Source organism: Pocillopora verrucosa, chromosome 14, assembly GCF_036669915.1.
Source record: "Pocillopora verrucosa isolate sample1 chromosome 14, ASM3666991v2, whole genome shotgun sequence".
Lineage (NCBI taxonomy): Eukaryota > Metazoa > Cnidaria > Anthozoa > Scleractinia > Pocilloporidae > Pocillopora > Pocillopora verrucosa.
In genome coordinates, this window is record NC_089325.1 from 16848595 (window position 1) to 16861078 (window position 12484).

The window sequence follows — 12484 nt, forward strand, 5'->3', positions numbered from 1 at the left end:
GAGCTTATTTTCTTCACTTATTTTTAGAAACACACAGGACAGGGCATTTACAAGTAACTTACAGTGAGTCAAAATATAAACTGAACCCCATGATCACATTTAAGTGTGCCTGGATAAAGCTTTCTCAACAAGTAGGTTTATCTTCTTCATTATAACAACATGAAAGTCCATCCCATTTGGAACTAAATTTTTTAAGATGACTTATGTCTTACCAAACAAGAGAACTGAAAATAGCTCAACCATATGCATAACAAGCCATAAATGCACTCAAATCAGCCAATGGAATACCCCTATGCTGTACAGGACAACACTCTCATAGGCTTATCACAGAAATAATTGATAACTTTTTAAAATAAATTTACAAGTTAGCAAGTGCTAAAGATAAAGTGTTGGTTGAAAATGAATCAAATGAATCTATCTACTACTTCAATTAAAATTTTCTTGAGTAATTGCAAATTGTTCAAATGTACAGAAGTCAAAACAAAGAAAAACAATTACATTTACCCTGTATTTTCCACAGTACATTCCTTGAGGTGAATATATGTTGCTGGAAAGATACCCTGTCAATAAGAAAAATACAATTACCCGTAAGTGATACTGTTTACTCAAATTAAAGTAATCTCATTATTTCATGTACCACTTCAAATTTAATTCTGGTTACTTCTCAGTAATGCTTTTTTAAGTTCACCGACATTATAAAGCAATGACTGGAAAATTCCAAAACCTCTTCTGTGAGACCTAAACAAAAGATCTCACACCGAGCACGATCTATGATTACAGCAGAACCGGATGGAAACAGAAATAGCTCAAGTTAGCAATAGTTCAAGTTATCGGGGTTGGTGTTGAATTTCAACTATCTTCTAATAATTAATAGGGAGACATGACTTTACCATTCTTGCACAATCAATAGTAATTTTAGTACATTTAGTTTTTTCATAAGAGCTTTTCTTTGAGAACATTTAATTTGGGAAATTAAGCAAACGTGTTACGTTTTCATACATGTTATCACATTCACATCATTGTGATTACAGACAATCACCTCTTTTGTGATATTTTGACCTTTATCAGTTTTAGCTAAGTTTTTGTTATCAGAGTCAATCCAAGCCAAGGGAAAGTAAAATTAACTCAAGTTCACAGTAAGTTTAAGTTAATCGAGTTCAAGTTAAGATAGTATTAATAAACTGAAAAAATGGGGTCAAATCCAGGGGAATTGAATTTTGTTCAAGTTAGTAAGGGAATTGAAGAAATTAACTGAGTTCAAGTTAGCAGGGTTCCACTGTAGTTACAACTGAGAAAGGATCACTGTTACAGTATGTATAATTGAAAATAAAAAGTTGTGAAAATTAATAAATCAAATCAATGGTCCTTTTCCTCAGATGCAGTTCCTGTTAGCGATTTTGGTGGCAAGAGAGGCGTTATTAAAAGCTCTTCCTATATTCCTAATCCAAGAAGATAAACTTAAACATTACAAAACTAATGAACTTAACTTAAAACATAAATCCTGATTGAATTCATTGCGGGCTCTTCTACATTTGAATGAAGCGTTCATATATTTGGATAATTAATTAAGAAAATAAACAAATAAAACTTGAAAGGCTGACTTCTGCAATGACTGGAAAGGCGATGAACTTACCTTTACAGATTTGTTTCGTAAAGTGCATCCCCTGTACCAACCTGTTTCATCGAAAAACCGTAAAAACACGAAAACATATTTTATCTCAATTCGTTAGCATGTTGCTGAAGCATTGATTGCCCACACATACGCTCAAACGTTCGCGACCGAGACATGATCATTGCGACAGAAGTTAACTGATAACACTTAATAATGCGCGATTTAAACAAACTTAGAAAAGTGTTAAACATTTTAATAGACACGATCAAGTTAAGCATAGATAAAATTACTGAATTCTTTTCTAGGAATATTACGGAAAGCCATCTTTGCCATTGTAAAACATTCACAGCAAAACCGGAAAACCTCAAATCAATAACAAAGATTCAGATAACAGGATAGGTCAATAAGGAAATATTCTTAGGCATTGAAAGACTGCTGATATACCAACTGGGAGTCAATGATTAAAATTAGATCGCGCTTACCTGCGCATTCTTCTAAAATGTGCACAGTTTCGCCAATGGTTAACCGTAGTCCATGAGTAATATTTCCGTCAAAATTGTACACAACTACAAGACGCAAAAGACAGATCTGATATAGTTCCGTGCATCTTGAGAAGTTCAAAATTTGAAAGCGGATCTTTACATGTCAACGATAAACGCCTACCAACTCCAAATTTTGCATCACTTGTCGCTTTCCAGGCATCCATATTTTCATACTTGGCCCTCTGAGCTGACCTTCATTGCTGTTTTCAAGGAATAACACAGGTATGAGGAAAATCAAGGGTGTAGATTGGTATTTCGGAAGCTCTTAACGTTCTAGAGCCCGGCGCCATGTTTACTTTCTCTTATAAAGCCTCGTTTGCGTGACGGCGTTGATTCTCCTCACCTCACCCTACACGCATAAGATACAACTGTCTCTCACATTGAAAAGGTTCTTCATTCCATTTTCTTTTCCTTCGATGAGGAGCTCTTGTTACAAAATATTCTGGTTCTAATTAATGCATTAAAAAAAAAACAGGGCTTATTTTCTGTTAAGAGATTAAATCATTTCGAAGACATTCATTGACATATTTCAACGATAAACCTTGACACTCGTTTGATGTATCGCTTATAGTAAAGATGTTTTAATGAAGCTAATAAGCCTTGAATATTCTAGAAGTGAAATTTGATATATAGTAGTCGTATTGAATTTATCCTCGATGCTCTGTAGACAAAATTTCAGCGAAAAAAGTAAAAATGCTTTCACCAAAATTATCAAAATATTCTTATGATGCTAGTATTTTCGGTTTGCGACAGTGAGAAGTTAAAATATTCCTTGTTCCCCCCGGACGATCTTTTCAAAAATTACAAAAAGAAAAATAATAGTTACAATGATAACCGCGCGAAAGAACAGCAGGAGTATTTGATGTGACGTCACTGTTTACCCATAATATAAATTCCAAGATGGCGACCTCGAAGGAAGTTGCCGTCAACGGTCGCGATACGTTTTTTAGCAAATCCCCTTTCCTGAAGAAACCAACAAGCCTTGTATTACCAAAAGATGAACATGTCAAGAAAAAAAGAAAGACGAGTTTCGAAGAAGAGACAAAACCTTTGGAGAATTTTGGCAAAACGCATCGTTTGAGTTCGCACGAAGAGAGTTGGAACATAACGTCCGTGTCGCCGACATCACCAACACCGTCACCAACAAAAACACCGAACAACAGTTTAAAGACAACCTTAAAGAAAATTAAAAAGGAAGGTGGGATGCAAATTTATGTTGAATTAGCTTATGGTTGAGAGAATTAATTGTACAACGGAAGAAATCCGGGTGCTTAAACAAATCGAACTTGTAGAGGATACAGAATTGTTTGTTCTGCTTAACTGTGGTGGCCGTTTTTTTACAATTTTGCAAACCTATTTGCATCCGTTTGGTATGGGTTTTCAAGGGAAAGAATTGGTAGCATTTTGGAGGAAAATTTTCATGTTTGTTTGTGAATCTAAAGAGTTTTTCACGTCAAACTTCACCATATTGACTCCGATCTTCGCCTAGCATGTGTGACTTGGGCAACCAGACTTCCCTGATAAGACAGAAGTTAAATTCTCGGTGGTGTAGAGGAAATTTCCATTGCATTATGGTGAAGGGTATTTGTTTTAAAAGAAAGAAAGATATTTATGTTGAATGCTCTCGTTTTATTTCCTTTTAAAGTTAATTCGGCGTACACAAGTGTGTAACTTTCCACGTGTTTTTACAAACAAAAATGCTGCGGAAGATGAACTTGTCTTTCACAAAGAAGTGACAAAGGAGTCGATCTTAATATTACACATAGATGCACTTTTTAAACTTTACTGAAATAGGAGACTTTCCAACTCTGAGATTTTAAAAAAAGTGATTAATTTGTGGTTATTGCAATGTCATGATATGCAAAGGATGGGTGGTTACAGTATCAGCATTTGTTAGATGTACCAATATTGTTTTACCTATAAGTAAACGGTGTAAGACCTGATCACACGAGTTGTGTTTATTATCCATTGTCAGGGATAAAAGGGCAAGTCTGATTTGAAATTAAAAGTATCTCAGAGTTCTAACAATTGACCAAACTTAGTGGATTTCAATGTAGCATTGTAACTTCATACATGCATTTGCTCCCTTGTTGATACCCTTCATAGGAAAAGAAGGCAATCTGAAAATAGTTTTAAGGCTCAAAACCCAACTTAAACATTAAATGAACCATACCACTCTTTTTTTAACATAAGTGCATTACTCCTTAAGGGAGAAGTTTGCCCTAAAAACTATGTAATTGTCCTGATATTGAAACTGATGTAATTATATGAATTTCATTCAGTTGTATTTTGAGATTCCAGGGAAGAAGCGACCTTGTACCTGCATTAAAATTGTTTCCAAATATAAACCAGCAATTTTTAAAATGTACCACTTACTAACCAAGTTTGAGATCTTTATAGTAAGCAACATTTATGAACCATGTATTTCCCCCTTTGGATTTATAGCCAAAGTGTGATATGTGCAGGCCATAAATCCTAGCGGAAAAACAAACTTTTGAATTTAGTGGGCGGCACAATAAGATATGGCCTGGTGAATTTACCAATCATTAATATGGTCCCTAAAAAATTTTTATGATAATTTTTTTTCTGAAAGATTTGTTATTATTTTGCAGGGAAATGTGAATTTACACCTGCAGCCCCAGAGATTATTTCTCACAATGATTTGAAACTGAAAATCAAGAGAAACTCAGGTAATGAATCCACATGAATATAGCGCCAGTAAATTTTCATTACTTACAGTTATTAACCCTTTAACTCATTGAAGTGATTAACCTGTAACTTCTCTCTATCATATCCTTGCATTGTCCTGCAAACAAGTTATGAGAATATTCAAACTTATCAGAGGGAAGTTGTTGATCTAACAACAAATTATTGCAAATTTAAAAGTATATGTGTCACAGCTAGAGGGAAAAAATTAACAGTGAGTTCTTGGGGGTTGAAGGGTTAATGATCATTCCATCTATGCCTATATCAAACTCCATAACTCCATGTAATGAGTCTGACTAGTGTTTGTGGTATAATAAAACAATGGAGGATATGTTTATGAGCATAAAGATGTTTTTGGGTTAGACTCAAAGTCATTTTACCCTAAATTGTGAGGCAAGGGTTGAAATGACTCTGAAAGGGCTCGAAACATATTTATTCCCAAGAAAATAAGCTGTATTACATTTTATCATTGGGGGGAATTGATAAAATAAAAACTGAAAAATATAGCCCAAAATAAAAGAAACAGGCAGAACAATCAATGCAAGTATTTAAGCCTGCCAAAATCTCCATTTTAGCAAACAAAATGGACAGCAATGCCCAACAAAGTGATAATAATGGTGTTTTGTTGCGGTGTATGTGCTGAAATGTAGAATGGCTTACAGGTCAAAACTGTTCAAACCAGATTGGTCAGTGTTTTCCTTTGTGCTTGATACATCCTGATATTCCCTAGACACCAGAAATTGGAAGTCAAACTGGTTAACTCTTACACCTTAGCAACAGTATATACATTCCCAATACAGTTATTGCTCAATTCCTAAGGTGTTGACAAAGAGAGTTTTCTTAATAATCAAGAGCTTTTTTAGTTGGTGATCATTTCCTTTAATCTCATGACCTTAATGTGTGATTCAGTAAGGAGAAACAAGATCATAGTCACTTTCAGGGATGAAATGTTTAAAGACAAATTTAAACTAACATCATTTCAAAATGCAACATGTATATTTTGGAACCACACAAAACAATGCTATGGCAATTACTATAACTGTTGTGATACAATACTAGCTGAACTTATGATTTATAGACTAAGCAACCTAACTCAGAAGTTTCAATAACTTTTTCTAGAGGAGGTTGAGAAATTGTAATTGGCAACAAAGCCAGAAAAAGTGCAATCAGGTGAAACTCAAACAGGCTGAACAGATGGCAGTAATTGGCCTTGTAGGCAGCAGTAGACCACTGATGAGTGGCTCTTAGTTAACCCTTTAACTCCTAAGATCTCAATAGTAATTCTCCTTACTGTCTGCCATACAAATCTTGTGTTGTTAGTTTGGAGCATTTGGAATTGGATCAACTAATAATCCCCTAATTGATATCTTTCTTTGTTCTCATCACTCATCTACTTGATATTGTATTGATATTGTAAGGAGAAATTCTGTCTCAGTCACTCATGGGATTTAAAAGGTTAACCTGCAAATACTGTTTATTTTCACAGTTGACACAAATCATGAAAGCAATGGTACTGCTAAACTTAATGGAGGATCAGATGTAAAGAAAAAGAAAAAGAAACACAAGGAGCATCATCATTATCATCATAACCATGAAGAGGAAAAGAATTTTAATGATCAAGATTATGCCATTAGATTAAATCCAAAGGAAAAAACTCGTCTCTCACATCTGATTCATACAGAGGTTGACGCCAATGGTGGAGCATCAGTGCTGCATGTTTATACAGATGAAATTGCTGGGTTAAGAGAAGAAAAGCTGCAAAAGTTTGTCAAACTGTTTTTTCGCGAAGTCTTTGCTGAAAAAAGTGAAGGTGTGGCAAAAAATGTTATGGGCATTGTTCATAACGCTGCAGGATATCTACCTGAACTTGTGAAGTACTTTGGAGTAAATCATCCAAATTTGACTGTCAAGGTTTCTTCTTTATATAAAAAATCAGACCTTGAGACTTTGAAGATGGAGGAATTCATGCAAAGAGTGGAATCTTCCTATGATTGTGGGACATACCGGTCAGGCCCCCTTCTGCAGTTCAGCTTAGTTGGGACGGTTCAGGAGGAAAGTGGAGGATATTTCCCAGAGTTTTTGGACTTACTTGAACAATGTCTCTTTCTGAAGGAGACAATGCCTTGGGGAACTTTCTCAGCACTTAATTTAACTGAGCGAAACAAAAGCAATGATGGCCCTATCATGTGGGTTCGACCAGGAGAGCAGGTTGTTCCCACAGCAGAATCAAGATCACCATACAAGAAGCGAAGGTATGTCATGCACATTGTTATATGGTTTTGTTGTACTGTATGTCATGGATGAAGCTTGGAAAAATGTTTGGTACTTAACAATTCGAGTCAGTCTGCTAGCACTAAAGTTATGTCTTCTTTCCATGATTTTGTTTGCCCTGCACCAGGTCATGATAGCGATTCTACAATACTTTGCTCAAATCATTTGGAATTTTTATTCAAGGTTTAGTAACTGTGTGTAGGGTTTTACAAACTGGCCTTTAATAAATGTTTAAACATTTAATTTTAAAAGGGAGACTTGATTTCACCTGTTGTGCAGCTCTGTAGGCCTTAAAGTGCTCTAGGCCTTAATTTATATCTTTTTGTTAACTGCTATTGTGGGTTATTCAATAACTTCAGCTTGCAAGTTGAAAGGTCAATTGAGCTTCTCTTTTTTTAATCAGGTGATAATAGCCAAACCTGGCAGCTAATTGCTATATAATCATTTAGTACTTACATGTACTAGATATTGTAAATCAAATCTTCAATACTTTTTTTTTCCAAGAATTGGTGTAAATGAACTCCAAAACCTACAGTACCTTCCCAGGGTTTCTGAACCCAGAGAGATTCTTGCCGAAGATAGAACACGCTGTCATGCTGATCATGTTGGACATGGCTTTGACAGACAAACGACTGCAGCTGTTGGTGTATTGAAAGCAGTCCATGTAGGAGAAATGTAAGGGACCAGTTCTGTGTACAAAATATTCAGTTTGCTTCTGTAGCTATAAAACATAAACCTTCTACAGGTAGTATGCTGCCATCAGAATGTTTTGATAGTTTGATCAACTTAATGACAAGAAATTGGCAGGTATCAGAATTGAATGATAATGATCACAGTGCTAATGATGATGAGGATATTTTCAGAGCCTAAAACAGGAGTATCTCTGCTTTTACTTAACCCTTTACACCCTAACATCAATATGCACATTCTCCTTACTATTCTCCATACATTACCCTAAGTACTGGTAAGGAGAATTTGATTAGTAATCAAGAGCTTCTTTGATCGGTGATCATTTTCTTCATGACCTCAATGTGTGATTTTGGGGTGATACTATTACAAGAAATTAGATACTAGTCACTCTTAGGGGGTCAAAGAGTGAAGTTGAAATAAAAATTTTATAGGAATTGTCTTTTGGAGTTGGCTTATCATACTCATCACACAAGCACAACATGTATAATTTAGAGCTACAGCTGTAGAGAATTATTCCCACATTTGAACACAACCATTTAAAAAGTGTTAAGCTACCATCCTAACAATTTTCTTTTCACTTGCTTTCCAGTCCAGCTGCCAACAGAGACTGTAAGGATGTGATCTGTTTTAGTGCTGAAAACTTTAATTTCCTGACTCAGAAACTGCAGTTGGATCTTCATGAACCTCCAGTCCAACAAGTGAGAATACACTTTTAGACAGTGGTATTCTATGTTATTTGCTCACATACAACTCAACTTGCTTAAATACCTCCTCCTCTATCTGATCTTTTTGCACTTACCTACTAATTAATAATTTTTATGCCCCCTCTTTCTAGTGTGTTAGTTGGGTAGATGATGCAAAATTAAATCAGCTGAGAAGAGATGGTGTGAAATATGCTGCATTCCGGCTGAGGGATAATGACATCTACTTCATTCCTCGCAACATCATTCATCAGTTTAGAACAGTGACTGCATGTACAAGTTTAGCTTGGCATCTGAGATACAAGAATTACTATCCTGAATTAAAGGAATCAGAAAAGGTAGTGGAGCAGTAAGGAAAGAAAATGGCCACAGGTGAACATGTTGAGAAATTTTTTGCTGCCACAGGCAGAAATCTTACCTCTACTTGTATGTAACATGTTACTCCTTGATGCTGTGTACGTGATCATGTAAAATATACAGCACTGTACAGCATTATGTGGTTCCCTTTTCAAAAGCCTGTTAGAATTGTCACAGACCTCAATGTCCCACCATCACAATGGTTTTTAAGAAGAATTCACCATTAGTGACATGATTACTTGTATATTCTCCCAGTCAGAGCTGGTCTCTGTCATGTCCACCTCATAAGAAGGTTACTCTTCTTTAAAGAAGCATGCAGTTTAGAAATATAAGCACATTCATGTTTATGACAAGTGTTGTCTGACCCCTCACAGTTCCAGTTCTTGTACAATGTAAGCTAAGCATCTATGTTACACTTTATACAGTAGCTGTAAAAGGCTGGTTTTCACTAATTATAAAGTCAGAATCAGAGTTGCAATCAGAAGTGAAGAGCCATTACTGGTATGTCATAATGTAGGACAAACTGAAAGAGCTGAGTGCAAGATGCCATTCTTCAAATGGCTCAGTTACTTATGAGCTAGTGAAAACTAGATTGTTTGAGTCATAAGCACTTGGGGGTTCAAGAACAAGCATTGTGATTATCAACTCATTTCATTTCATCAACTGAGTTCATAACTTAAATTGACTGCAGTAAAGAGTTGTAAAGCAGCGCTTCCAAGCATTAGCATTTGTCGTTCACTCTGGCATAGGGTTAACGCATGAAACATCAGCTTTACAAACTCTTAATGGTGGCCAATTAACATAAACAACTCAGTAGATAAAATCAAACTAACTTGTAATACCCCTCGCCAAAAAATTAGCCCCATACAACTCAGAGTTGACCTGTAACTACTGGACACCAACATTAAGCTTTGTGAGTGGTTACTTGAGGTGGGTTATCATTACAAGTGTTACACCATAGTTTCTTTGCCTTAAAGTGACTAATTTGGACAATTTATTAGAATATCCTTCATGAATTTAATGCCAGCTGATTCAGGCACTTGATGTACAACAATTGAATATTAAGAGAAAGTGCTTTTAGTGCTCCTTCAAAAATCAAGATTCACTACGTTTCATTTTCCAGGTTTACTGATTAATTACATGTATTTTAAAAATTCTCCTAGTAACAGTTGAAAAGTTACTTGCACTCAAACTAGAGTTTGTCCCTTCTATTTTGTATGATATTCTGAATGATAAATCCATGTGGGTGACAATAAATTGTTATTAAATGTATTGATATGATTTCTTAAGAATAGGTTTAGTACCTAAATATTTCATTTCAAATAATCCACTGGAAGCTAGTGACAGTCAAACCAAAGTTTTTACTGTGTTAAAGAAACCAATATGAGTACAAAGAATTATGTTGTACACTTTCATTGATCATTCCATAAGTGTTGGTTGATCAGATTATGATAATCTGTATTGGGCAGGTGTTAAATCCATGTTTAAAGTTTTTATTTCTATGGTTCTAGCTTTAAAAATGTTAACCCTTTACTCCCATGAATGACCAAGACATAATTTCTCCTTACAATATTAATGCAATGTCAAGCAGAAAAGTGATGAAAGTAAAGAAAAATATCCAAAAAACCAAATTCTCCATACTCACATCACAAGAATTGTATGGCAAAAAGTAAGGAGGATTAAGAATGAGATCTTGGGAGTGAAAGGGTTAAGGAAAAAAAAATTCTCATATCTATATACTAAGTAATTTATAGAAAAACAGTGTAAATAATATATTATGGTATGTTAACAGGGCACTTAGGGAGCTTATTAACCTGTGTTTTGAAAAATTCTGCAGAAGTCCCTCTCGGTTTCTGAGTTGCTGGTCATGCCCCTTAAACCTCATATCAGAGTCACCTTGACTGCACTAATAATGTAAATTGTAAGGTGTCTCTGATGTTGACAAGGCTTCACCTGAACACTGCTGAGCTTTTTTTTTTCTTTTTAGGTGGCACTGAAACCCTAGTGATAATCTCCATTAGGAAATCAAGTGTAACATGCGTGCATGCTCTCTATTGATTCGTTTTAACTCTTTAACCCCCAAAGAGTGATTAACATCTAATTTCTCCAATCAGTATCACTCCTGAAACAAACATTAAAAGTCAAGGGAATTAAGGAAATGGTCACCAACTACAGAAGCTCTTGATCATCAAACAAATTCTGCTTGTCAGTATCATAGGAAGTGTTTAGAGAACAGTATTGAGGATATGCATATGGTATATAGGGTTAAACTAGCAAGTATACTGCAGGGCTAATACTGAAGGCTACTCAAAGGCCCTCATTGCATGTACTGATATTTATCTTTAAACCGACTTTGAGATCTAAAAGTAAGAGTGTAACCTGATGTTGGCAACGAGTGATTCGTTATTACATCATATCTTTAAGTTCTGTTCTAGTGGTGAAAACTGTAGCAATTTTTGTTCCAAAATGACTTGGTGTAAGTTGTGCAAAAAGTGAGAACTATAGTTACAACTGTTCGGGAAAAATTCCTTATGGGAGAGAAAAAATATTTTGAAACTGGAGATTTTCTGCAAATGGCAACTTTTATATATTACAAGGGGTTGAAATAGGTAACAGAAATAAATGACCATATCTAGTTCTCCATGCACTATGTTTGGTTGCCTTGCAAGGCACTGGATGAAGTGATAAATGTTGTGGTTACAGATTTCTATCTTGTTTGTAAAGAACTCAGAGATGCTTAATGTTTTGCATCAGGGGATACATGAGCAGAAACAATTTCACAATCAATCCCTGTGCGAAATTAGTCTAAAGCATTTTTGCTTAATTCTGTCATACGCGCGGGCCTGGAAATCTTGATTAATGATTAAGTTAGACTCCTAAGTTTAGAGAAAGATTACATAAATTGTTTGTAAATCATAACGAAAAGAATTATAGTTATACTATTTGAGAGATAAATATTTCTTATTTACCGTGTATTTAATAATAATTATCAGGCCAGGAGAAAGTACGTTTGTCACAATTAGGGTATGTTTTGCTACTTATGAGATCGCGTGACATCTTAAGACCACGCTATCATTAAACATGTCCGCAAAGTAAATACAGCTACTAGGCTACCAGTTGTTTACCTCGCTTCAAAACAAAACTATAGCACTGTGCTAAGAAGTCGAGAAGTATTTATTGATAGGTTGAGGAGTCGTTAACTTATTATCATTGTAAATAGTGTTTTTATCCTTATTAAAACTTATTTCAAAGCTATTGAGAAATTTTTGTCTGTTATTAACCCTTTGCCCCCCAAGAGTGACTAGCATCTAACTTCTCCTTACAATATCCCCCCTGAATCACACACAAAGGTCACAAGAATAACGAAAATGATCATCACCTGAAGAGACTTCTGATTGTTAAACAAATTCTCCCTGTCAGCACCTTTGGAATTATAGAGGGAACAGTGTGGAGAATATACGCAATGATGTTCGGGTGTAAAGGGTTAAGCTGGATCATACACTCATTTATATTGGCTCCTGACCTCAACATGTACAGCATTTTAACGTGAGTCTGTTTATAGAAGATCACAGGGGAAGTCAGAATGAGGAATGAACGTCAGTGAC

At 35.3% G+C, this 12484-nt stretch overlaps 2 protein-coding genes across 2 annotated transcripts in view; one reads left to right on the forward strand and one right to left on the reverse strand.

Moving 5' to 3' along the window:
• The window catches only part of LOC131772491 (dedicator of cytokinesis protein 3), a 38836-nt gene extending 36386 nt beyond the window's left edge, over positions 1-2450 (reverse strand). The window contains 4 exon segments of the mRNA XM_066161800.1: positions 505-560; positions 1634-1674; positions 2095-2178; positions 2276-2450. Coding sequence (XP_066017897.1) covers positions 505-560; positions 1634-1674; positions 2095-2178; positions 2276-2318 — 224 coding nt within the window. The 5' untranslated portion in view covers positions 2319-2450.
• Positions 2451-3054: 604 nt separating this feature from the next.
• On the forward strand, positions 3055-12132 carry LOC131772615 (lysine-specific demethylase RSBN1L). Its single transcript, XM_059088572.2, has 6 exons — positions 3055-3352; positions 4767-4844; positions 6347-7112; positions 7636-7806; positions 8411-8519; positions 8657-12132. Exons 1-6 carry the CDS (start codon positions 3055-3057, stop codon positions 8873-8875), a joined length of 1641 nt encoding a protein of 546 aa, XP_058944555.2. The 3' UTR covers positions 8876-12132.
• Positions 12133-12484: the final 352 nt, after the last annotated feature.

Excerpts from the sequence above, each read along its gene's own strand:
- LOC131772615 (XM_059088572.2), top strand. The coding sequence starts at position 3,055 with ATGGCGACCTCGAAGGAAGTTGCCGTCAACGGTCGCGATACGTTTTTT. Across the intron at positions 7,807-8,410 it reads GCAGTCCATGTAGGAGAAAT|TCCAGCTGCCAACAGAGACT; the intron begins GTAAGGGACCAG and ends CTTGCTTTCCAG. Across the intron at positions 8,520-8,656 it reads ATGAACCTCCAGTCCAACAA|TGTGTTAGTTGGGTAGATGA; the intron begins GTGAGAATACAC and ends CCCTCTTTCTAG.